The sequence below is a fragment of the Salvelinus namaycush genome, chromosome 19, assembly GCF_016432855.1.
Source record: "Salvelinus namaycush isolate Seneca chromosome 19, SaNama_1.0, whole genome shotgun sequence".
Taxonomy (NCBI): Eukaryota; Metazoa; Chordata; class Actinopteri; order Salmoniformes; family Salmonidae; genus Salvelinus; species Salvelinus namaycush.
This window is the reverse complement of record NC_052325.1, coordinates 18,811,092-18,837,555: the sequence shown is the minus strand read 5'-3', so window position 1 is coordinate 18,837,555 and position 26,464 is coordinate 18,811,092. Positions and strand designations below refer to the sequence as shown.

The following is a 26,464-nucleotide window of genomic DNA, read 5'->3' as shown; positions in this document are numbered from 1 at the left end:
ATGTTTTGTTCGAAAAATGTGCATATTTCAGGTATAAATCATAGTTTACATTGCAGCTACAATCAGAAATTGCACCGAAAGCAGACAGAATAATTACAGACACCAACGTCAAATACCTAAATACTCATCATAAAACATTTCTGAAAAATACATAGTGTACAGCAAATGAAAGACAGGCATCTTGTGATTCCAGCCAATATTTCCGATTTCTTAAGTGTTTTACAGCGAAAACACAATATAGCGTTATATTAGCTTACCACAATAGCCAGAAACACAAGCCATTTCCCAGCAGCAAAAGTTAGCGATCGTAACAAACCAGCAAAAGATATATAATTTTTGACTAACCTTGATATGCTTCATCAGATGACAGTCCTATAACATCAGGTTATACATTCACTTATGTTTTGTTCGAAAATGTGCATATTTAGAGCTGAAATCAGTGGTTATACATTGTGCTAACGTAGCTACTTTTTTCCACAACGTCCGGATATTTTTCTGTCACTTTTTCTGACACACATATTCTGACCAAATAGCTATTCATAAACATAACTAAAAAATACATGTTGTATAGGAAATGATAGATACACTAGTTCTTAATGCAATCGCCGTGTTAGAATTCTAAAAATAACTTCATTACGACATACAGCTTAGGTATGGCGAGAGAGTACCCAAAAGCTGGGCGCAAATGACTAGTTCACATGTTCGACAGATATATGAAATAGCATCATAAAATGGGTCCTACTTTTGCTGATCTTTCATCAGAATGTTGTACAAGGGGTCCTTTGTCGGGAACAATCGTTGTTTGGATTTAGAACGGCCTTTTTCCCTCTCGATTTAGCAAGCACACTTGCCAAGTGGCGCGAATCTCTCCATGTCAACAAACGGAAGAGAACGGAACACGGCAAAACTCCCGAAAAAATTTCAATAATCTGATTAAACTATATTGAAAAAATATACTTTACGATGATATTGTCACATGTATCAAATAAAATCAAAGCCGGAGATAGTAGTCGCCTATAACGACAGCTTTTCAAAAGGCAATCCCCGGTTCCTTCTTGCGCCTTCCTGAAAACAGGAAATGGGTGACACGTCATTCCAAGAGGATTTATTCCAACTCAGACCAAGATAAACACTCCATTTCTTCTCTCACTGCCTCTTGACATCTGGGGGAAGGTGTATGACGTGCATGTATACTAATACGTATCATGCCCATTTATAGGCAGGACCTAGAACAGAGCATCGATTTCAGATTTTCCAAGTTTCTAAGTTGCTAACGAGCTAGAAGCAGAGCTGCCATTTCTGTTGGCGCCATCTTACTGTTTCACAGTAAACAAATGAAGAACTAAATTTCAGCATGCTTAAAGGGAAGGGCACTCAACATGTATGGCACTTACACAAATGACTGATAATTGGCTGAAAGAAATGTATAATAAGCTTGTGGGAGCTGTTTTGTTACACTTCAGTGCAGCTTTTTACATTATCGATCATAATCTGCTGCTGGAAAAACTTATTTGTTATGGCGTTACATCCCCTGCTATATCGTGGATCGAGAGTTACCTGTCTAACAGAACACAGAGGGTGTTCTTTAATGGAAGCTCTCCAACATAATCCAGGTAGAGTCTGGCATTGCCCAAGGCAGTTCACTAGGCCCCTTACTTTTTTTCAATCTTTACTAATGACCTGCCATTGGCTCTGAGTAAAGCCTGTGTGTCTATGCATGCTGATGACTCAACATTATATACGTCAGCTACCACAGCAAGTGAAACCACTGCAACACTTAACAAAGAGCTGGAGTCAGATTTAGAATGGGTGGCAAGTAATAAGCTAGTACTAAATATTTAAAAAACTGAAAGCATTGTATTTGGGACAAACCATTCACTAAACCCTAAACCCTGAACCTCATTTTGTAATGAATAATGTGGGAATTGAGAAATTTGAGGAAACTAATCTGCTTGGTGTAACCCTGGATTGTAAACTGGTCAAAACATATTGATTGGGAGAGGTCTCAAATCAAATGTTATTTGACACATGCACCAGTTACAGCCGGTGTAGACTTTACCATGAAATCCTGGCGAGCCCTTCCCAATGATGCAGAGTTAACAAATAGTAACACATGTCTGACCGTAATAATGTGCTGCTCTGCTCAAAGTAGAGGAGAGATTGACTGCATCACTACTTGTCTTTGTGAGAGTTATGGACATGTTGAAAGCACCGAGCTGTCTATTCAAACAACACCTCAGACACCAATGCATAGCCCACAAGACATGACACCTGGTCCAGAACAGACTATAGGAAACACACAGTACTACACAGAGACTACATGACTACATGGAACTCTATTCCATATCAAGTTATTCATGCAAGCAGTAAAATCAGATTTAAAAAACAGATAAAAGTACACCTTATGGAACACCGCGGACTGTGAAGACACACAAACAAAGACATACAGGCAAACACGCATACGCACACAGATGCTGGCACACGCACTCTACACACACACGTACATTGTAATATTGTATCATGGTGGTATTATACATTTCGTGTTGTATATACAGTGCATTCGGAAAGTATTCAGACCCCTTGACTTTTTCCACATTTTGTTATGTTACAGCCTTATTCTAAAATGTATTAAATAGTTTTTTTCCCTCATCAATCTACACACAATACCCCATAATGACAAAGCAAAAACAGTTTTTTTTGGGGGGGGGAAATGTATAAAATAAAATAAGCTGAAATATGACATTTCCATAAGTATTCAGACCCTTTACTCAGTACTTTATTGAAGCACCTTTGGCAACGATTACAGCCTCAAGACTTCTTGGCTATGACGCTACAAGCTTGGCATACTTGTATTTGGGGAATTTCTCCCATTCTTCTCTGCAGATCCTCTCAAGCTCTGTCAGGTAGAATGGCTATTTTCAGGTTTCTCCAGAGATGTTCAATCGGGTTCAAGTCCGGGCTCTGGCTGGGCCACTCAAGGACATTGAGAGACTTATCCCGAAGCCACTCCTGCGTTGTCTTGGCTGTGTGCTTAGGGTCTTTGTCCTGTTGGAAGGTGAACCTTCGGCCCAGTCTGAGGTCCTGAGCGCTCTGGTGCAGGTTTTCATCAAGGATCCCTCTGTACTTTGCTGTTTTTGTTTTTGCTGTGACATGCACTGTCAACTGTGGGACCTTTATATGTCCAGTCAATTGAAGTTACCATAGGTGGACTCCAATCAAGTTGTAGATGGATGGTGGTAGGCCGTCATTGTAAATAAGAATTGGTTCTTAACTGACTTGCCTAGTTAAATAAAGGTTCAATAAAAAATGACAAAATTAAAGAAAGTGATCAATGGAAAGGATGTACATGAGCTCAATTTCGAGGCTCATATCAAAGGGTCTGAATAGTTATGTAAATAAAGTATTTCTGTTTTTATTTAAAATACATTTGCACAAGCCTGTTTTTGCTTTGTCATTATGGGGTATTGTGTGTAGATTGATGTGGACATTCTCTGTGTTTAATCCATTTTTGAATAAGTCTGTGTAGTAACAAAATATGGAAAAAGTCAATCGGTCTGAATACTTATCGATTGCAATGCACTGTATATAGTGGTGTAATAATGTTATATAATGTACTGTTTTATTTTGTTGGGGGAAAAAATGGTATGATGTGCCTTAATGTGTTTGGACCCCAGGAAGAGTAGTTGCTGCTTTAGCAGGAACTAATGAGGATCCTGATAAATACTAAATACCGTACACATAGGCTATGGCTGACAAATACGATTCCCCATCTATTCATAAAACATTCATCACTCATTTATTTCAAAAGGAAAAATGTTAAAAGTAAAATGATGTTATCTACTAGGTTGGTAATGCAACGTTGGTGAAATCCCCCCCCCCCCCATTTACACTGGTGTTTTTTATCTGTCTGTCGGTCTGACACTGTGTTCGTATTACAGCATGTTTGTATTTAAATTTTTATCATCTTGCTTTGATGTGTGTGTACACATGTGCTTGAATGTACGTCATGTGGTGAGTGTGTGTGTTTGTGTTTATGTGTGCAGTACGCAGCGCGTGTCTCTCCGGGCGGTCGTAAGTGACGGCCCTAGGAGGAGGCAGGCTGGGCATTCCCCACAGTGTTTCAGCAGCTGAGCACCACGCTAATGAACTCTTCTCCCCTCGCTTCCTCCCTTGTCTGTTTCTCTCCTCTCCTCCCTCTGTACTCTCCTCTTCTCTCCTCCTCTCATCTACTCTCTTCTCCTCTCTTCCATTCTTCCCTGAGGAGCCAATGGTGCTCAGCAGACCTGGTTTCAAATACTATTTGAAATCTTTCAATCTTTTACTTGCTTTACCCTGCCTGGAGTGTACTATTCTATTGGTTGAATTGCAACAGGCCAGCGCAATTAGGCACAGTATTTGAAATTATTTGAAATAGTAGATGAAACCAGGTCTTGCCCTGAGTCTCTCTGCTGGTGGGAAAGCCACCTCTCAGCTGGAGGACAGCGTAGGGGAGGAGGGTGTAAGGAGGGGGGAGGAAGACCTTCAGATTTAATTGACTAAGCAGGAGGGATCAACGTGGAGAGGTAGGGGAGTCTACATTCCAAATAGCAACCTATTTCCTATATACAGTAGTTCACTACTTTACCCTACAGGCTCTGGTCAAAGGTAGTGCACTATTAAGGTAATAGAGTGCCATTTGGGAAGCAATCTTAAACGGCTGGAGAGACAGACTTCAGCGGCAAGCTTCAGACCGAGGAAGCTTTTGTAGGAGCTGCCTCCCTCCGCTCTCCTCCCACCACTCTCCTCCCCCTGCTCTCCTCCCTCTGTTCACCACCCTCCCTCGCTCTCCTCCCTTTACACTCCTCCCCCTGCTCTCCTCACTACGCTCTCCTCCCTCTGCTCTCCTCCCTCTGTTCACCTCCCTCCCTCGCACTCCTCCCTTTACACTCCTCCACCTGCTCTCCTCACTCCGCTCTCCTCCCTCTGCTCTCCTCCCTCTGTTCACCTCCCTCCCTCGCACTCCTCCCTTTACACTCCTTCACCTGCTCTCCTCACTCCGCTCTCCTCCCTCTGCTCCCCTACCTCGCTGTCCGTTCTTCCCCCTCCCTTTACTCTCCTCCCTTAGTTCTTCTCCCTGAGTTCTCCTTCCGCCGCTCTCCTACCTCCATCTTCCTCCCTCCGTACCCCTCCCTCTGTTCTCCTCCCGCCCTGACATGGAGGATATGGGAAGAGTCTGCACACAGCTTCTTCATTTAAACAGCAATCAAAACGCAGTGGCACATGTCTTGGACGAGGAGAGACACACGCAAACACACAAGGACACACACAGAGACACACACACAGACGTGGAGATGGCCCCTGGCGATGTTCGGCCAATGAGCAGCAGCCTTGTTCCCTCCTGCAGCTAGCAGCGTAGCAGGAGGATGAATACTCATTAAGTTAACTGTCAACTCCATGGTATTCTGGAAGTCACTTGGTGTGTGTGTGTGTGTGTGTGTGTGTGTGTGTGTGTGTGTGTGTGTGTGTGTGTGTGTGTGTGTGTGTGTGTGTGTGTGTGTGTGTGTGTGTGTGCGTGCGTGCGTGCGTGCGTGCGTGCGTGCGTGCGTGCGTGCGTGCGTGCGTGCGTGCGTGCGAATGCCTGTGTGTGCTGCGGCATGGAGTTATTCCTTTTGAAGACCTAACCACAGCTCTGGGCCCTTCTTTATTACTGCAATATAAAAGCTAGTGGTCTAAACCTCCATTGTTTATGGAAATGGTGTATCTAGGTTTTGTTTTGTTAAATTGTTGTGATCCCATTGTATCTGGATCTGTATAAACACATAGAAACGGGCAATTGAACGTACACACAGACACACTGACACTCACATTCACACTCACATTCATCAATGCTAACACTAATAGGCTGGTGGCTGTGTGCACATTTGTGAGTGCTAGTATGTACTGTATGTATCTTGAGAATTGAGTGATTACATTTTAATATTTTTCTTGATCTTACTTGTGCTGCTCATCAGTTAACCAAATGGAATAATGCATGATTTGAATGAGCTCAAAATGCATTTCAGTCATAAGAGTTCCTTTACCCCCTGACATATCGAGAGCTTTGGGCTATAAGGTTCTATATGCAAAAAGATGATTCTGAGGTAATTGTCTTTAAAGTCCAGGTAGCAGATAATGGACCCCATCACATACACTATACTGTATATACAAAAGTATGTGGACACCCCTTCAAATTAGTGGATTCGGCTATTTCAGCCACACCCGTTGTTGACAGGTGTATAGAATCGAGCAGACAGACATGCAATCTCCATAGACACATATTGGCAGTAGATTGGCCTTACTGAAGACCTCAGTAACTTTCTACGTGGCACCGTCATAGGATGCCACCTTTCCAACAAGTCAGTTCGTAAATGTTCTGCACTGCTAGAACTGCCACGCTCAACTGTAAGCACTGTTATTGTAAAGTGAAAATATCTATGAGCAAAAACGGCTCAGCCACAAAGTGGTAGGCCACAAAAGCTCACAGAACAGGACTGCTGAGTGCTGAAGCGCGCAGCGCATACAAATCTCCTGTCCTTGGTTGCAATGCTCACTACCGAGATCCAAACTGCCTCTGGAAGCAACGTCACCACAAGAACTGTTCGTTGGGAGCTTCATTAAATGGGTTTCCATGGCCGAGCAGCCGCACACAAGCCTAAGATCACCATGTGCAATGCCAAACGTTGGCTGGAGTGGTTAATGCTTGACGCCATTGCACTCAGTGGAAAAACGTTCTCTGGAGTGATGAATCAAACCTCACCATCTGACAGTCCGACTGACAAATCTGGGTTTGGCAGAAGCTAAGAGAACATTACCTGCCTGAATGCATAATGCAAACTGTAAAGTTTGGTGGAGGAGGAATAATGGTCTGGGGCTGTTTTTCATGGTTTGGTTTAGGCCCCTTAGTTCCAGTGAAAGGAAATTGTAACGCTACAGCATAAAATTATATTATTTCTAGACCATTCTGTGCTTCCAACTTCGTTGCAAAAGTTTGGGGAAGAGATTTGTGTGGAAGAACTTGACTGGCCTGCACGGAACCCTGACCTCTACCAAATCGAACACCTTTTGGGATGAATTGGAATGCGGACTGCGAGCCATGCCTAATTTCCCAACATCAGTGCCCGACCTCACTAATACTCTTGTGGCTGAATAGAAGCAAGTCCCCACAGCAATGTTCCAGCATCTAGTGGAAAGCCTTCCCAGAAGAGTGGAGGCTGTTATAGCACCAAAGAGAGGACCAACTCCATATAATGCCCATGATTTTGGAATGAGCTGTTCGACGAGCAGGTGTCCACCCACTTTTGGTCATGTAGTATATTTATGTGTTGGTGTTGTAATTTAAGAAATAAGGCCCAGTGAGTGTGATATATGACCAACGCGGAGGGCCTGGATATTTTATTTATTTCACCTTAATTTAACCAGGTAGGCTAGTTGAGAACAAGTTCTCATTTGCAACTGCGACCTGGCCAAGATAAAGCATAGCAGTGTGAACAGACAACAACACAGAGTTACACATGGAGTAAACAATAAACAAGTCAATAACATAGTAGGGGAAAAAAAGAAAAAAAAGAGAATCTATATACAATGTGTGCAAAAGGCATGAGGAGGTAGGCAATAAATAGGCCATAGGAGCGAATAATTACAATTTAGCAGATTAACACTGGGGTGATAAATCATCAGATGATCATGTGCAAGTAGAGATACTGGTGTGCAAAAGAGCAGAAAAGTAAATAAATAAAAACAGTATGGGGATGAGGTAGGTAAATTGGGTGGGCTATATACCGATGGACTATGTACAGCTGCAGCGATCGGTTAGCTGCTCAGATAGCAGATGTTTAAAGTTGTTGAGGGAGATAAAAGTCTCCAACTTCAGAGATTTTTGCAATTCGTTCCAGTCGCAGGCAGCAGAGAACTGGAAGGAAAGGCGGCCAAATGAGGTTTTGGCTTTAGGGATGATCAGTGAGATACACCTGCTGGAGCGCGTGCTACAGGTAGGTGTTGCCATCGTGACCAGTGAACTGAGATAAGGCGGCGCTTTACCTAGCATAGCCTTGTAGATGACCTGGAGCCAGTGGGTCTGACGACGAACATGTAGTGAGGGCCAGCCGACTAGAGCATACAGGTCACAGTGGTGGGTGGTATAAGGTGCTTTAGTAACAAAACGGATGGCACTGTGATAAACTGCATCCAGTTTGCTGAGTAGAGTATTGGAAGCTATTTTGTAGATGACATCGCCGAAGTCGAGGATCGGTAGGATAGTCAGTTTTACTAGGGTAAGTTTGGCGGCGTGAGTGAAGGAGGCTTTGTTGCGAAATAGAAAGCCGACTCTAGATTTGATTTTGGATTGGAGATGTTTGATATGAGTCTGGAAGGAGAGTTTGCAGTCTAGCCAGACACCTAGGTACTTATAGATGTCCACATATTCTAGGTCGGAACCATCCAGGGTGGTGATGCTAGTCGGGCGTGCGGGTGCAGGCAGCGACCGGTTGAAAAGCATGCATTTGGTTTTACTAGCGTTTAAGAGCAGTTGGAGGCCACGGAAGGAGTGTTGTATGGCATTGAAGCTCGTTTGGAGGTTAGATAGCACAGTGTCCAAGGAAGGGCCAGAAGTATACAGAATGGTGTCGTCTGCGTAGAGGTGGATCAGGGAATCGCCCGCAGCAAGAGCAACATCATTGATATATACAGAGAAAAGAGTCGGCCCGAGAATTGAACCCTGTGGTACCCCCATAGAGACTGCCAGAGGACCGGACAACATGCCCTCCGATTTGACACACTGAACTATGTCTGCGAAGTAGTTGGTGAACCAGGCAAGGCAGTCATCCCTACATACAGCCCTTAGCTGTGGTATATTTGCCATCTACCACAAACCCCCGAGGTGCCTTATTGTTATTATAAACTGGTTACCAATGTAATTAGATCAGCAAAAAATACATGTTTTCTCATACCGTGGTATATGGTCTGCTTTACCATGGCTGTCAGCCAATCAGCATTCAGGGCTTGAACTACCCAGTTTATAATGTGTCATATACATGGGTTCTAACAAGAAAAAGTATACAATTTATACTCCCTGCATGTAAAAACCATGAAGACTGGCGGAAAGCCCCAAACCTAAGATGGTAATTTCTATGTAAGTGGTACTTCACTTTTTAGTATGGAATTCGGCTGTGAGGATTTTTCTCCAATATTCACGACATATTGACACAATTACATCCTTTATAGAATAAAAATTACAAGTGGAAATACGTATTTGATTAGCAAGCCAGCAGCAGATGAAACAGAAAGTGAATTCTCTCCTCCCAAGCGCATACCAGTGACAAACTTAGCTACACTGAACAAAATATAAATGCAACATGTAAAGTATTGGTCCCATGCTTCATGAGCTGAAATAAATATCACAGAAATGTTCCATACGCACAAAAAACATATTTTCTCAGCCCAAAAAGATATGCCCAAATGACTGTTAGTGAGCATTTCTCCTTTGCCAAGATAATCCACCCACCTGACAGGTGTGGCATATCAAGAAGCTGATTAAACAGCTTGCTCATTACACAGGTGCAACTTGTGCTGGGGATAATACAAGTCCACTCTAAAATGTTATATGAGTCTCCCATCAATTTCTGATGCCCATCTGGTTTGATTTCTATTTGTCATATCTTTCAAACTGTTCTCTTCACAAAAGTTATTAACCCATATACGGTTTACGGACACAGTATGTTTTACTTTAGTTATCTTGCCATTATTTGTTGTTATTAGTCCCAACCTTCATCTCCATTCAACTCCTCCCATCTATCTCTTAACACCATCCATGTTGGATTTATATTCGACATATATTATTCAACTGTAATGTGATGTTTCACAAAAGATCTGAACCTTTCTATTCTCATTGTTTCTACACATTGTAAATTGAAAATAAACATTTTTTCTAAAAGTATCATTATATTATTGATTGATTGACTATGACTTTTCAGATCACCCAGTAATGCGATCTGCAGGGTTAGCTCCAGGTAAATATTGCAATTCTTCAGCCATTCCTGGACCTTTGACCAAAAACAAGCTACATATGGACAGTACCAAAACAAATGATCTAATGATTCTGTCTCTTCGCAGCAAAATCTGCAGAGCTGGGAAGGTTGTATCCCCCATATAAATAACAGTCTACTGGTTGCAAGAATTTAGTATAAATTTAAATTGAAAAATCCGGTGTCGTTTTGCGTATCAATTCATAAACCATGTGCCATGGAATCGTTATGTCAAATCTCTTGTCCCAACTATTTTGCAATCTACAGTTGAAGTCGAAAGTTTACATACACCTTAGCCAAATACATTTAAACTCAGTTTTTCACAGTTCCTGACATTTAATCCAAGTAACAATTCCCTGTCTTACGTCAGTTAGGATCACCACTTTATTTTAAGAATGTGAAATGTCAGAATAATAGTAGAGAGAATGATTTATGTCAGCTTTTATTTCTTTCATCACATTCCCAGTGGGTCAGATGTTTATATACACTCAATTAGTATATGGTAGCATTGCCTTTAAATTGTTTATCTTGGGTCAAACGTTTCGGGTAGCCTTCCACAAGCTTCCCACAATAAGTTGGTTGAAATTTGGCCCATTCCTCCTGACAGAGCTGGTGTAACTGAGTCAGGTTTGTAGGCCTCCTTGCTCGCAAATGCTTTTTCAGTTCTGCCCACATGTTTTCTATAGGATTGAGGTCAGGGCTTTGTGATAGCCACTCCAGTACCTTGACTTTGTTGTCCTTAAGCCATTTTGCCACAACTTTGGAAGTATGCTTGGGGTCATTATCCATTTGGAAGTCCCATTTGCAACCAAGCTTTAACTTCCTGACTGATGTCTTGAGATGTTGCTTCAATATATCCACATAATTTTCCTGCCTCGTGATGCCATCTGTTTTGTGAAGTGCACCAGTCCCTCCTGCAGCAAAGCACCCCCACAACATGATGCTGCCACCCCCATGCTTTATGGTTGGGATGGTATTCTTCGGCTTGCAATCCTCCCCCTTTTTCCTCCAAACATAACAAAGGTCATTATGGCCAAACAGTTATATTTTTGTATCATCAGACCAGAGGACATTTCTCCAAAAAGTACGATCTTTGTCCCCATGTGCAGTTGCAAACCATAGTCTGGCTTTTTTATGGCGGTTTTGGAGCAGTGGCTTCCTCCTTGATGAGCGGCCTTTCAGGTCATGTCGATATAGGACTCGTTTTACTGTGGATATCAATCAAGTTTATTTTATATAGCCCTTCGTACATCAGCTAATATCTCGAAGTGCTGTACAGAAACCCAGCCTAAAACCCCAAACAGCTAGTAATGCAGGTGTAGAAGCACGGTGGCTAGGAAAAACTCCCTAGAAAGGCCAAAACCTAGGAAGAAACCTAGAGAGGAACCAGGCTATGAGGGGTGGCCAGTCCTCTTCTGGCTGTGCCGGGTGGAGATTATAACAGAACTATGCCAAGATGTTCAAAAATGTTCATAAGTGACAAGCATGGTCAAATAATAATCATGAATAATTTTCAGTTGGCTTTTCATAGCCGATCATTAAGAGTTGAAAAACAACAGGTCTGGGACAGGTGGCGGTTCCATAACCGCAGGCAGAATAGTTGAAACTGGAATAGCAGCAAGGCCAGGCGGACTGGGGACAGCAAGGAGTCACCACGGCCGGTAGTCCCGACGTATGGTCCTAGGGCTCAGGTCCTCCGAGAGAAAGAAAGAGAGAAGGAGAAAATTAGAGAGAGCCAAGATTTTCAAAATGTTCATAAATGACAAGCATGGTCAAATAATAATCAGGAATAAATCTCAGTTGGCTTTTCATAGCCGATCATTAAGAGTTGAAAACAGCAGGTCTGGGACAGGTAGGGGTTCCATAACCGCAGGCATAACAGTTGAAACTGGAATAGCAGCAAGGCCAGGCGGACTGGGGACAGCAAGGAGTCACCACGGCCGGTAGTCCCGACGTATGGTCCTAGGGCTCAGGTCCTCCGAGAGAAAGAAAGAGAGAAGGAGAAAATTAGAGAGAGCCAAGATTTTCAAAATGTTCATAAATGACAAGCATGGTCAAATAATAATCAGGAATAAATCTCAGTTGGCTTTTCATAGCCGATCATTAAGAGTTGAAAACAGCAGGTCTGGGACAGGTAGGGGTTCCGTAACCGCAGGCAGAACAGTTGAAACTGGAATAGCAGCAAGGCCAGGCGGACTGGGGACAGCAAGGAGTCATCATGCCCGGTAGTCCTGACGTATGGTCCTAGGGCTCAGGTTCTCAGAGAGAGAGAAAGAGAGAACGAGAGAATTAGAGAGAGCATACTTAAATTCACACAGGACACTGGATAAGACAGGAGAAGTACTCCAGGCATAACCAACTGACCCTAGCCCCCCGACACAAACTACTGCAGCATAAATACTGGAGGCTGAGACAGGAGCGATCAGGAGACACTGTGGCCCCATCCGAAGAAACCCCCGGACAGGGCCAAACAGGAAGGATATAACCCCACCCACTTTGCCAAAGCACAGCCCCCGCACCACTAGAGGGATATCTTCAACCACCAACTTACAATCCTGAGACAAGGCCGAGTATAGCCCACAAAGGTCTCCACCACAGCACAAACCAAGGGGGGGCGCCAACCCAGACAGGAAGATCACGTCAGTAACTCAACCCACTCAAGTGACGCACCCCTCCTAGGGACGGCATGAAAGAGCACCAGTAAGCCAGTGACTCAGCCCCTGTAATAGGGTTAGAGGCAGAGAATCCCAGTGGAGAGAGGGGAACCGGCCTGGCAGAGACAGCAAGGGCGGTTCGTTGCTCCAGAGCCTTTCCGTTCACCTTCACACTCCTGGGCCAGACTACACTCAATCATATGACCTACTGAAGAGATAAGTCTTCAGTAAAGACTTAAAGGTTGAGACCGAGTCTGCGTCTCTCACATGGGTAGGCAGACTGTTCCATAAAAATGGAGATCTATAGGAGAAAGCCCTGCCTCCCGCTGTTTGCTTAGAAATTCTAGGGACAATTAGGAGGCCTGCGTCTTGTGACCGTAGCGTACGTATTGGTATGTACGGCAGGACCAACTCGGAAAGATAGGTAGGAGCAAGCCCATGTAACGCTTTATAGGTTAACAGTAAAACCTTGAAATCAGCCCTTGCCTTAACAGGAAGCCAGTGTAGGGAAGCTAGCACTGGAGTAATATGATCAAATTTCTTGGTTCTAGTCAGGATTCTAGCAGCCGTATTTAGCACTAACTGAAGTTTATTTAGTGCTTTATCCGGGTAGCCGGAAAGTAGAGCATTGCAGTAGTCTAACCTAGAAGTAACAAATGCATGGATTAATTTTTCTGCATCATTTTTGGACAGAAAATTTCTGATTTTTGCAATGTTACGTAGATGGAAAAAAGCTGTCCTTGAAACAGTCTTGATATGTTCGTCAAAAGAGAGATCAGGGTCAAGAGTAACGCCGAGGTCCTTCAGTTTTATTTGAGACGACTTTACAACCATCAAGATGAATTGTCAGATTTAACAGAAGATCTCTTTGTTTCTTGGGACCTAGAACAAGCATCTCTGTTTTGTCCGAGTTTAAAAGTAGAAAGTTTTCAGCCATCCACTTCCTTATGTCTGAAACACAGGCTTCTAGCGAGGGCAATTTTGGGGCTTCACCATGTTTCATTAAAATGTACAGCTGTGTGTCATCCGCATAGCAGTGAAAGTTAACATTATGTTTTCGAATAACATCCCCAAGAGGTAAAATATATAGTGAAAACAATAGTGGTCCTAAAACGGAACCTTGAGGAACACCGAAATGTACAGTTGATTTGTTAGAGGACAGACCATTCACAGAGACAAACTGATATCTTTCCGACAGGTAAGATCTAAACCAGGCCAGAACTTGTCCGTGTAGACCAATTTGGGTTTCCAGTCTCTCCAAAAGAATGTGGTGATCGATGGTGTCAAAGGCAGCACTAAGGTCTAGTAGCACGAGGACAGATGCAGAGCCTCGGTCTGACGCCATTAAAAGGTCATTTACCACCTTCACAAGTGCAGTCTCAGTGCTATGATGGGGTCTAAAACCAGACTGAAGCATTTCGTATACATTGTTTGTCTTCAGAAAGGCAGTGAGTTGCTGCGCAACAGCTTTTTCTAAAATTTTTGAGAGGAATGGAAGATTCGATATAGGCCGATAGTTTTTTATATTTTCCGGGTCAAGGTTTGGCTTTTTCAAGAGAGGCTTTATCACTGCCACTTTTAGTGAGTTTGGTACACATCCGGTGGATAGAGAGCTGTTTATTATGTTCAACATAGGAGGGCCAAGCACAGGAAGCAGCTCTTTCAGTAGTTTAGTAGGAATAGGATCCAGTATGCAGCTTGAAGGTTTAGAGGCCATGATCATTTTCATCATTGTGTCAAGAGATATAGTACTAAAACACTTAAGTGTCTCTCCCGATCCCAGGCCCTGGCAGAGCTGTGCAGATCCAGGACAGCTAAGCCCTGGAGGAATACGCAGATTCAAAGAGGAGTCCGTAATTTGCTTTCTAATGGTCATGATCTTTTCCTCAAAGAAGTTCATGAATTTATTACTGCTGAAGTGAAAGCCATCCTCTCTTGGGGAATGCTGCTTTTTAGTTAGCTTTGCAACAGTATCAAAAAGAAATTTTGGATTGTTCTTATTTTCCTCGATTAAGTTGGAAAAGTAGGATGATCGAGCAGCAGTGAGGGCTCTTCGGTACTGCACGGTACTGTCTTTCCAAGCTAGTCGGAAGACTTCCAGTTTGGTGTGGCGCCATTTCCGTTCCAATTTCCTGGAAGCTTGCTTCAAAGCTCGGGTATTTTCTGTATACCAGGGAGCTAGTTTCTTATGACAAATGTTTTTCGTTTTTAGGGGTGCAACTGCATCTAGGGTATTGCGCAAGGTTAAATTGAGTTCCTCAGTTAAGTGGTTAACTGATTTTTGTCCTCTGACGTCCTTGGGTAGGCAGAAGGAGTCTGGAAGGGCATCAAGGAATTTTTGTGTTGTCTGAGAATTTATAGCACGACTTTTGATGCTCCTTGGTTGGGGTCTGAGCAGATTATTTGTTGCGATTGCAAACGTAATAAAATGGTGGTCCGATAGTCCAGGATTATGTGGAAAAACATTAAGATCTACAACATTTATTCCATGGGACAAAACTAGGTCCAGAGTATGACTGTGGCAGTGAGTAGGTCCAGAGACATGTTGGACAAAACCCACTGAGTCGATGATGGCTCCGAAAGACTTTTGGAGTGGGTCTGTGGACTTCTCCATATGAATATTAAAATCACCAAAAATTAGAATATGATCTGCTATGACTACAAGGTCTGATAGGAATTCAGGGAACTCAGAGAGGAACGCTGTATATGGCCCAGGAGGCCGGTAAACAGTAGCTATAAAAAGTGATTGAGTAGGCTGCATAGATTTCATGACTAGAAGCTCAAAAGACGAAAACGTCATTTTTTTTTTTGTAAATTGAAATTTGCTATCGTAAATGTTAGCAACACCTCCGCCTTTGCGGGATGCATGGGTGATATGGTCACTAGTGTAACCAGGAGGTGAGGCCTCATTTAACACAGTAAATTCATCAGGCTTAAGCCATGTTTCAGTCAGGCCAATCACATCAAGATTATGATCAGTGATTAGTTCATTGACTATGACTGCCTTTGAAGTGAGGGATCTAACATTAAGTAACCCTATTTTGAGATGTGAGGTATCACGATCTCTTTCAATAATGGCAGGAATGGAGGAGGTCTTTATCCTAATAAGATTGCTAAGGCGAACACCGCCATGTTTAGTTTTGCCCAACCTAGGTCGAGGCATAGACACAGTCTCAATGGGTATGGCTGAGCTGACTACACTGACTGTGCTATTGGCAGACTCCACTAAGCTGGCAGGTTGGCTAACAGCCTGCTGCCTGGCCTGCACCCTATTTCATTGTGGGGCTAGAGGAGTTAGAGCCCTATCTATGTTGGTAGATAAGATGAGAGCACCCCTCCAGCTAGGATGGAGTCCGTCACTCTTCAGCAGGTCAGGCTTGGTCCTGTTTGTGGGTGAGTCCCAGAAAGAGGGCCAATTATCTACAAATTCTATCTTTTGGGAGGGGCAGAAAACAGTTTTCAACCAGAGATTGAGTGCTGAGACTCTGCTGTAGAGCTCGTCACTCCCCCTAACTGGGAGGGGGCCAGAGACAATTACTCGATGCCGACACATCTTTCTAGCTGATTTACATGCTGAAGCTATGTTGCACTTGGTGACCTCTGACTGTTTCATCCTAACATCGTTGGTGCCGACGTGGATAACAATATCTCTATACTCTCTACACTTGCCAGATTTAGCTTTAGCCAGCACCATCTTTAGATTAGCCTTAACGTCGGTAGCCCTGCCCCCTGGTAAACAGTGTATGATCGCTGGGTGATTCGTTTTAAGTCTAATACTGCGGGTAATGGAGTCGCCAATGACTAGGGTTTTCAATTTGTCAGAGCTAATGGTGGGAGCCTTCGGCGTCTCAGACCCCGTAACGGGAGGAGTAGAGACAAGAGAAGACTCAGCCTCAGACTCCGACTCGCTACATAATGGGGAGAACCGGTTGAAAGTTTCTGTCGGCTGAATGAGCGACACCAGTTGAGCATTCCTACAGCATTTCCCTCCAGAAGCCATGAGAAAGTTGTCCGGCTGCGGGGACTGTGCGGGGGGGTTTATACTAACGTTACTATCTGTACTTACTGGTGGCACAGACGCTGTTTCTTCCTTTCCTACACTGAAATTACCCTTGCCTAACGATTGCGTCTGAAGCTGGGCTTGTAGCACAGCTATCCTCGCCGTAAGGCGATCGTTCTCCTGTATATTATGAGTACAGCGACTGCAATTAGAAGACATCATGTTAATGTTACTACTTAGCTTCGGCTGTTGAAGGTGCTGACGAACCATGTCCAGATAAAGCGTCCGGAGTGAAAAAGTTGAATGAGGGAAAAAAGTTGCGATGGAAAAACTAAAAATATAAACGGTAATTAAAAACAAAAACAACAAAAAAACAAAACGTAAAGTTGTCAGCTAGCAAAGTAAAGTTGGCAGCAAAACGCACAGCAACAAAACGCACAGCAACACGTCTATAGATACGTTTGTACCTGTTTCCTCCAGCATCTTCACAAGATCCTTTGCTGTTGTTCTGGGATTGATTTGCACTATTCGCACTAAAGTACGTTCATCTCTAGGAGACAGAACGCATCTCCTTCCTGAGCGGTATGATGGCTGCTTTGTCCCATGGTGTTTATACGTGCGTACTATTGTTTGTACAGATGAACGTGGTTCCTTCAGGCATTTGTAAATTGCTCCCAAAGATGAACCAGACTTGTGGCGGTCTACAACTACAAGAAATGTGTAGAGTGGTTGAAATACGAGTTTTAATGACTCCAACCTAAGTGTATGTAAACTTCCGACTCCAACTGTATATGGCACGGCTGTAAATTGTTTGGTCCTGAAATGAAACTGATATACTTTTTAATTTATCACAATTTTAACCAATTCGGTTCCTAAATGCAGGGCCGACAGACAAGTTACTTTTTGCCCCTTCCACTTTCCTCTTCCATTTTTGCAGTAATGCTGCAAATAGTTCGTTATATTTCTGGCTAGTCTAATTGACCAATCCCCCAATTTTTTTTTGACATGGGCTAATTGAGTGACTGTCAGTGAACCTTGTACACCTTGTATATTCTACTATTTTAACTCTTAACATTAAGTTGAGACCCCAACTGACTTCCTAAAAAAAAATATATATATATATACAGTATATATTTTTTTGTTTTTGGAAATGTACCCGCAGGCCTACAAAAGCAGGCCCGCGGGGCCGCCAGCTGCCAATCCCTGATTTATAGTATGACAGCATCAGCTGTTAGCTACCAACAGCTGGCAGACGTGTTTACATTTGGTTAGTTTTATCAGTGTTATTTAGAGTGAAGACATGAGCTAAATGCACGAGATCTAGATAACGTTAGCATAGCAAGCTATCTCTTTCACTTACCCAGTTGACTTCCATGCTCACTGAAGTCCATGATAATGCTCGGTCTCTGCTGGTGCTGCTGACTGTTTGAGTTGCTTTAAAAGCCACATTGATGGTAGGGAAAGCATCCACTTTGAGAAGCAACTTCTTGCTGAAGCAGTCCTTCCATTGGTGGTAGCCTTGGAAGTTGTCATGAAATAAATGTGCCCCGCAGATTGACAATTAGACGCCCAATTCGCCCGCCTCATTCTCAACAAATGTATCCCACTTTTGACTGTTTTTTATTCATCGTGTGATGCTGACTGCGGGGCATTGTGGACGTGTTTCTAAAGTTAGAGCTGATTTAGAGAACCTCAAACACAACTTTTAGAACAACATAATATTATAACAATTGATTTAAGAGTTTGTAAATGTGGAATGTTGACTTGGGGTGCTTTAAGTTACTGTTTATGTATTTCTGGCATTGAGAAATAAGTGCTACACTCCCTTTAAAGTTCCGAACCCTGGTTTGAATGGTTGCCAGCAATTTTTGTATTGTATTATTTTGAACTTAAGATGAATTGTCGTATTTTGAGTACTATATAGGTAGAGAACATTGGACAGAACAAGGCTATGTTAACAACAGCATTTTTCCAAAATTGGTGAATGTATTGTATGGTCTCTGCGTGGGCCTGAGTTCCTGTGTGTGTTCCCCAGGAGGCTCTGATCATGGCCAGCATGGAACACCCCCACCTGGTCCGTCTCCTGGGGGTCTGCCTGAGCCCCACCATCCAGCTGGTCACACAGCTCATGCCCCATGGCTGCCTGCTCGATTACATCCACGAACACAAGGACAACATCGGCTCCCAGCTGCTGCTCAACTGGTGTGTCCAGATCGCCAAGGTAAGACTCACCTGTTATTGTCAAATCTTGTCTGGGAGTTTGAGTGCCATCTTAAACACTTTCTGTTTGTTCTCCTTTTTCATATGTATCTCATACTCTACATACCCACACTGTAATGGAAAACTGTAATTTATACAGTCATTTTAGATATTATCAACATTAAAACAAAAAAAGAATGCAGCACACTGTAGATCACGGTTACCTAGCAGGCGGCCTGCGGGCCAATGGTTTTATTTGGTCCACCAAGTTTTCAGAGCAAAACAATTATAATTTTTGGACATAAGACTGTAAAAACACCTAGGAAATCATCTCCAAGTGATTTTAATTTAAGAAATCTGTTCCCAAGTATTCCCACGCAAAATAGAGAGACACGTGATCGTATACAAATGTAAGCAAGGTTTGAAATGATTATGTTTTAGTCAAACATTATATCTGTTTGGGCTTCTTGCTGTCAATTTGCAGTCTACAAATTATTTGTAATTATGTTCCGCCGCCCGACCATGTGCTCAAGAAAAAATTGGCACGCAGCTGAATCTAGTTGATGATCCTTGCTATAAATAATGGTGCATTGTGGGAAAATTGCTGTATTTTGAATGGTACTGTAATTCCACCCCACATAATACAGTACCGTATCATATCCACTAGTGGGTGCAGGGTATTGTTGTTTCTGTCTCATTAACATATTTTCAGGAGTGCCTTGTTAGGGGCTATATTTGTTGCACCCATGAGGGAGAATGTTCTACCAATTTAACCTGGCACCCCCCAGGAGATAATAAGCCAAAATGAATTAAATGCATCCCTCCTATCCTTGGATGGGTGAAGAAGACGTCTGTCTTTGTACATCTTCCTCCGAAGAGGATGTTTAGTTCCGAGGGCAGTGGACTCAAATGGATTCCTCTGAATTTAAAGACAAGTAGATAAGATAGCAGCTCACATCACCTTGGGTCTGGAGGTATTGGACCATACTATTATCTCAGAATCATTTCAGTGACACATACACACAGAGACCGTGTCTCTCACCCCCACTGCAACCCCACAGCTCCAAACCAAAATGTCACGCCAGGCACTTGCTGCAGACTCTTTTGTAGATTTAATATCTTAGACAAAATATGCCTTTTGCTCATAGATATGGCACTGTTGAGGGATAAAGGTGGGAGTTTTCTACCATAAACTTTTAAAGCATTAGTTACCGTTTGGAATAAAAAAGAACAACACTTGCTGTAGGCCAACAAAATGTGTTGGTCCACTGTAGCTCAGTTGGTAGAGCACAGTGCTTACAGCGCCTGGGATAGTTGGTTCAATTCCTGCGACCAACCTTATGTTTAAAACGCATGCTCTCATGACTGTAAGTCGCTTTGGATAAAAGCCACTACTAAATGACAAATATATATACCCCAATAAAGTGCTTATTTATGACTTTACATTGCACAGGGAAAGCATGCATTAAGGCTGCTTTCCCAAGCGTTGCCCTATTCTCTGTATTGTATTTCACTTTCATTTATTCAGCGGAACCCAATTGAGAATTCACAATGGTGCCCTGAGAACAAACAACTCACAAACATTATTATTCAATAAATCAATACAACAGCAAATTCACTACAAGATACAACAGATACAGACACATCACATCTCAACAGTGCACTACAGGGTCATGGTCAAAAGAACCACACAATGTAGGGAATAGGGAGCCATTTGAGACTGAGACCAGGTGTTTCTAAGGCAGTGGCTGTGATGGTTGTAATGGCCTTCTCCTAGGGGTGAGTCAGTGGACCCTCAGGGGCCCGAGGTAATGAGGTCAGAGGCCCCAGGTAATGAGGACAGGGGCCTGGGATAGAGATAGCATACCATTCCTCTATACACTCTGTGGCTAGGCCTCACGATGGGAGAAGTCATATGTAACTGAATTGCTCAATTTTTATAAATCGATGCGCATACTATATACGGGAGTGTCTTTGCCCACCACCACTATACTCAATACACAACACTCCTTTCCTCCAGTCACAGAATGGGTTCCCCATAACATTGGGGAGGACGGCGCAACCTAACTGGGCGTGGTGCGGGAGGTGCCTGAATAGTCTCTGGCGGCAGCCTCTGTGCTTGTGGAGGTGGCACCTCAATTGCGGCCGGAGAGGGCTCAGCTGCAAGTTGGTGCTGAGTATCAGGGTTTGGCTCTGGAGTTGGCACTCTTCTGCCACCTAAAGGAGTGGTGTCCAGAGCATCCAGGCCTGGGAGGAAGGAGGTGGCAGAAAAGGGGGCTGCTGCCTCCTGGCCCAGCAGCTGATCCACATGGCGTCGGTGCACCTGACCATCAGGTGTCCGAGTCCTGTAAGAGACCGGTCCAATGGCTTTTCCCATGACTGCAGGGACTCACTTAGGGCCTCCAGAGTAGCTCGTCAGGTTCAAAATGCCTTAAATGACCGTGGCCCCCTGTCTGCATCATCCTCCTGCCTTAGACGCATTTCACATGCGAAGTCCAGGTGCAGCCAGTCTAAGCCAGTCTAAGGCAGTTGTCAATCGCCTGTTAATTAACAGCTCGGCTGGACTCTTCCCAGTAGTAGCCGTGGGTGTAACATGATGAGACAGCAGGAACCTTGACAGTCGGGTCTGCCAGTCACCCACCGAGATCCCAGACAGAGCCTCCTTGGTTGTCTGAACCATGCGTTCAGCTTGGCCATTAGAGGATGGGTGATATGGGGCTGCTGTGACGTCTGATTCCGCTCTGCCCAACAGAACTCTTTAAACTCAGCAGATGTGAAGACAGATCCATTGTCTGACACCAGGATGTCACACCACCCATGTGTGGCAAACAGGAGACGGAAGGTGCTTATCACAGCAGCTTAGGACATCAAACTAACCATGGCTACTTCCAGCCACTTTGAGTGGGAATCCACTACAATGAGAAAGTTAATTCCTTTGAATGGCCCAGCAAAGTCTTTACAAAGACGGAACCATTTCTTTGTTGTCTACTCCCATGGGTGCATAGCGACCTTGGGTGGAGCATGTAGTGACTCCTGACAGGTGGCGCAGCTGCACACCACTGCCTCAATTTACATGTCCTTCCCAGGCCACCACATAGCTCTGTGCCATTGCCTTCATCCTCACTATTCCAGTATGCAAATTATGCGAGGAACCACCGCCCGACTGTCCCACAACACACAGTTCTTGTGAACCAACAACTCATTCTGACATGACCAGTAGGGCCCAAACTGGCTGCCAGGAACCTCGGAGGCCCATCAATGCAGCACCCAGCGAAGCACCGGGGACAGGACAGGATCCTTCAAGATCAGTGTGGCTATCCTAGAAGCATGGAGAGGGGCATCAGGCACCACCAACAGCATCACTTCCCAGGGAGATGGTTCCACAGACAAAGGGGTAGCGAGTGGCAGGTGACTCCGGGCATCCACATTAACCAGCTGCTTCCCTGGACAATAGCAGAGCTCATAACTATGGGATCCCAATATCAGGCTCAATCTGAACATCAAGGTGAAATAATCTGGTGCATGGGCTTCATATGATGAAGCAAGCCCAGCAAGGGCTTGTGGTCAGTGTAGGCCACAAAATGGTGACCTGACAAGGACTGGTGGAACTTCTTGACAGCAAAGATGATCACCATTGTCTCTTTATTCAGCTGTGCATAGTTCCACTTAGTGACATTTAAGGTGCTAAATGTGTAGCACATAGGTGCCTAACGACCATCAGATTCCACATGACTCAATAAGGCAACTAGCCCATATGGAGATGCATCACAGACCATAGTGACCATAGTGGGCTAGCAGCCCATCTGCTTGCAGCAGCCATTTAGCCTCCAGGGAGCTGCCTGGTCCAGTAGTTGATACAGGGGCTCCAACACTGTAGTTTTATCAGGCAGGAAGCTGTTGTAAAAGTTGAGAAGCCCCAGAAACGACTGAAGCTCAGACTTGTTCTTGGAAGAAGGTGCCTCCTTAATGGCCTTTACCTTATCCTGGGTTGGTTGTACGACATCCTTGTCAACGTTGAACCACAGGAACTCAACACTGGGTGCAGCAAAAATGCACTTCTCCCTCTGCATTTGCAGCCCTGCTTCCACAAAGTGCCTCAGAACTTCCCTCAGCCAAGAGTTATGCTCTTCCAGGGTCTGGCTTGTAATCAGTATGTCATCCAGATACGCCTGGACCCCTGTGATGCCTGCTAGCAAGGTGTCCATGTAGCACTGAAAAAAACGCCACTGCTCTGGACACTCCAAACTGGAGCTTTGTTGCTCTAAAAAGCCCCCGGTGTGTGTTGATATTCAGGAGCTCCCTTGCATCATCATCCAAAGCTAGATGCTGGTAGGTTTGTCTTATATCCAGCTTTGTAGACACCACCCCTTCTGCCAACGTCGCAAACAGCTCAGCCAGCGTTGGCAAGGGGTAAACATCAGGGACCACTGCAGTTTCTCCAGAGCCTCATACCTTCGGCCGGAGAGTGAAAGGTACTGGTCGAGTTTTAAAGAACTTAGGGTCGATTGGCTATGGACACAGGGTGCCCCCTGTAAAGCCCAAGCCCCTGGAAAGCTTTTTCATGCTCCTTGATAGTAGAATCTGGGGAGTTTTGCAGGGGTCTCTGCTGGGGTCACCTCGATAGCTCACATCCACCAAAATTCTACCCCGCATCTTTAACTGGGCCTGTGACCATTGTCTTAATACGCCATTGTCTTGCAAGAATTCTGGTGGAGCCATTGTTGCTCCTAGACATTTCCACTTTTCCACAGCACTTACAGATGATTGGGTTAGCTCTAGCAGGGAAGACATTTTACGACCTGACTTGTTGGAAAGGTGGCATCATATGACGGTGCCAAGTTCAAAGTCACTGAGCTCTTCTTCAGTAAGGCCATTCTACTGCCAATGTTTGTCTATGCAGATTGCATGGCTGTGTGCTTGATTTTATTCACCTGTCAGCAATAGCCGAATCCACTAATTTGAAAGGGTGTCCACATACTTTGGTATATATAGTGTATATGTCCCCTTCGTTTACAGTGGTGACAGGTTGCAGCACTAAACCTACAGCTGTTGGAATTATGGGCCCCCCCACATCTGAAACAGGCTCTGACATCCTCTCTGGACATTGACTCCGCCCCCTCTGCACACACAGGCCCACTACGTGCAGTGTGATGAATGCCAGAGGACCTGGTCATTCCAGGTGAAGCAGGTGGGCATTATTTGCAGCAGTCTCAGCCGCCAAGGCTTTTTCCTCAGCCACTCATATTGGGCTCAGCCAATAGGCGCCGAAGAGACTCGTCTAATACCCACAAACAATTCTGTCATGCAGCATCGGCTCCAGCTGATCTCCAAAATGACAGTGCACCGAAATCCGGCTCAGCCCAGCAATAAAACTGGAGATATTCTGATCTGCCTTTTGTTTACAGTTATGAAAATGAAATATATGCACAATGTCTGACAGAGATGCCACTATATCATCATAACTCTTTGCAGTAGGGAGGGCTGGGGCGAGCAGAGAACGTAATGTAGACAACACGCTCATCAGCACAATGGGTTTCTGTTTGGCATTATCAATGTCATTATCAACGAAAAACATTCCAGCCTTTCAATGTACTCCTCCCAGTAGCTATCCTTTTCATCAACAAACTCCTCAATCTTCCCAATCAAAGCCATGATAGCGTCGGAAAAGGAAAATACACTTTGACGTTTACTCGTTAAACCTCTTCAAAACATTCCAGTCCGAATCCGCTTCGATGCCAGTATTATGTCCGTGACATGGTGAAAGTACAATCCAATAACAAGGACACAAAGATAAGTTTAGACTATTTACTCCATGGTGCAGGAAATGAACATGAACGCCATGTAGGCAGATGACTGTGAACTTCCACACCTATGGGGCGTGCACGCTATATATGGGAGTGTCTGTGCCCGTTCCTTAATGTGCCCTCCACCACTATACTCAATACACAACAAGGTAAATGTGCTCCCTCACTGCAGGGCAATTCGTGACTCTCCAGGCTCCCAGGCTCCTGGGAAGTTAATCTGTGTCTGGGAGGCGAGGTGAGACGCCTCTCTATCTTGCGCTTTCTATCCCTCTTTCTCTCTCTCTCTCTTTGTGTCTCTCTCTGCGTCAGACAGCTCTTCACACAATGGATTATTAATGGAAAAATAAGCCGTGGGTTACATTCTAATGAGCAGATTAATCAGGGGATATGCCACCACCATGCACTGTTTTTTATTTATTTCCTTTTTCTTCTACATCTCTCTTTCTTTCTTGAGGTATATCCCTGGCTTTCTGTCTACCTCACAGTGTGTCCTGTCCTTTTAACTCCATAGCTTTTTATTCCCTTTTTTTCTCTCTCTTTATTTAAATCTCCACTTCTCACGCTTTCTCTTTCTTACTGTGTCCTCCTTCTTACTCCATCTCTCCTGAACTGTATCCCCTTCTGTGTCTCATTTCTCTCATCAGCATCACAGAGTCATTCTGCATGGGGACATGTTGGTTAGCTGAGCTCACTAGGCCAGGCCTGACAGTTAGAACCATGGAGTTAAAACAAATAGAACTAGAATCACTGTATTTCTATTTTTAGAACAGAACAGAAAGAATTGAACAGAAGGCAGAGATCTTAGAAAATAGACAGAGGTTCATATTGCTAACAGAACATATGCAGTCCTCTGTTGTTGTATTTATCTCTATCACATCACTCTCTCACATATCCAGTACATGTCCTTGTGAAGCTAAAGACAGCTGAGGATTACTGTCGTACAGATGGACCTTCAATATGACGGCTATTACCACAGCTGTCGTCATTTTGTTCACACTATCTAGCTCTGACAATTATTTGGTTTAGTTGGCACGTTGCAGACATTGACTAGTTATCTTCTCTAGTCCCCTCTTCTCCCGTTGTATGGAAGCTCTCCTAGTATTTTGTAAGACTCAATGCATCTTGAGGTCATTTCTCTGTGCAAACATCTCTCCCGAAGCTGAACAAATATCTCTCTCTCTCTCTTTCTCTGTCTCCCTCTCCCTTACTCTATCTCCCTCTCCCTGTCTTTCTCCCTCACTCTCTCTCTCTCTCTCTCTCTCTCTCTCTCTCTCTCTCTCTCTCTCTCTCTCTCTCTCTCTCTCTCTCTCTCTCTCTCTCTCTCTCTCTCTCTCTCGCACTCTCTATACACTACTCTCTCGCACTCTCCCGGGGTGAACAAACATCTCACTCGCCGCCTCATTATTTAGAACCCAGGGTGCGTCTGTCCATCACTCCATCCCTCTATCCCTTCACTCACTTTTTTCCCCCTTCCTCTTTTTCTTTGTCCATCTCTTTGGGTGTATCCCTGGCTCTATTTCGAGGGGGAGCAGGCATAGCTTAGTTTATATAGTGGAGCTCTGCTAGTGGAGTCAATTGGTGTGAGAATATGCTTCATCCCGATGTGACGCTGTATGTTACAGACGTTTCTCACTGTCCTCGAGACAGCAGGCCGTAGCAAACACTAAGTGTAAACAGACAGCAGGAAATAGAGAGGGTTATAGAGATTTACACACACACACATGCCAGTGCACACACACACAAACACACGCTCACGCATGCACACATACA

The 26,464-nt window shown here is 44.2% G+C and overlaps 1 protein-coding gene across 1 annotated transcript in view; it reads left to right on the top strand.

Annotated features, from left to right (window-relative positions):
* Window positions 1–26,464, top strand: part of LOC120063924 (receptor tyrosine-protein kinase erbB-4-like) — a 142,835-nt gene that overhangs the window by 58,093 nt on the left and 58,278 nt on the right. Inside the window, exon 10 of the mRNA XM_039014234.1 lies at window positions 18,727–18,912. Coding sequence (XP_038870162.1) covers window positions 18,727–18,912 — 186 coding nt within the window. The remainder of the gene's footprint in view (window positions 1–18,726; window positions 18,913–26,464) is intronic.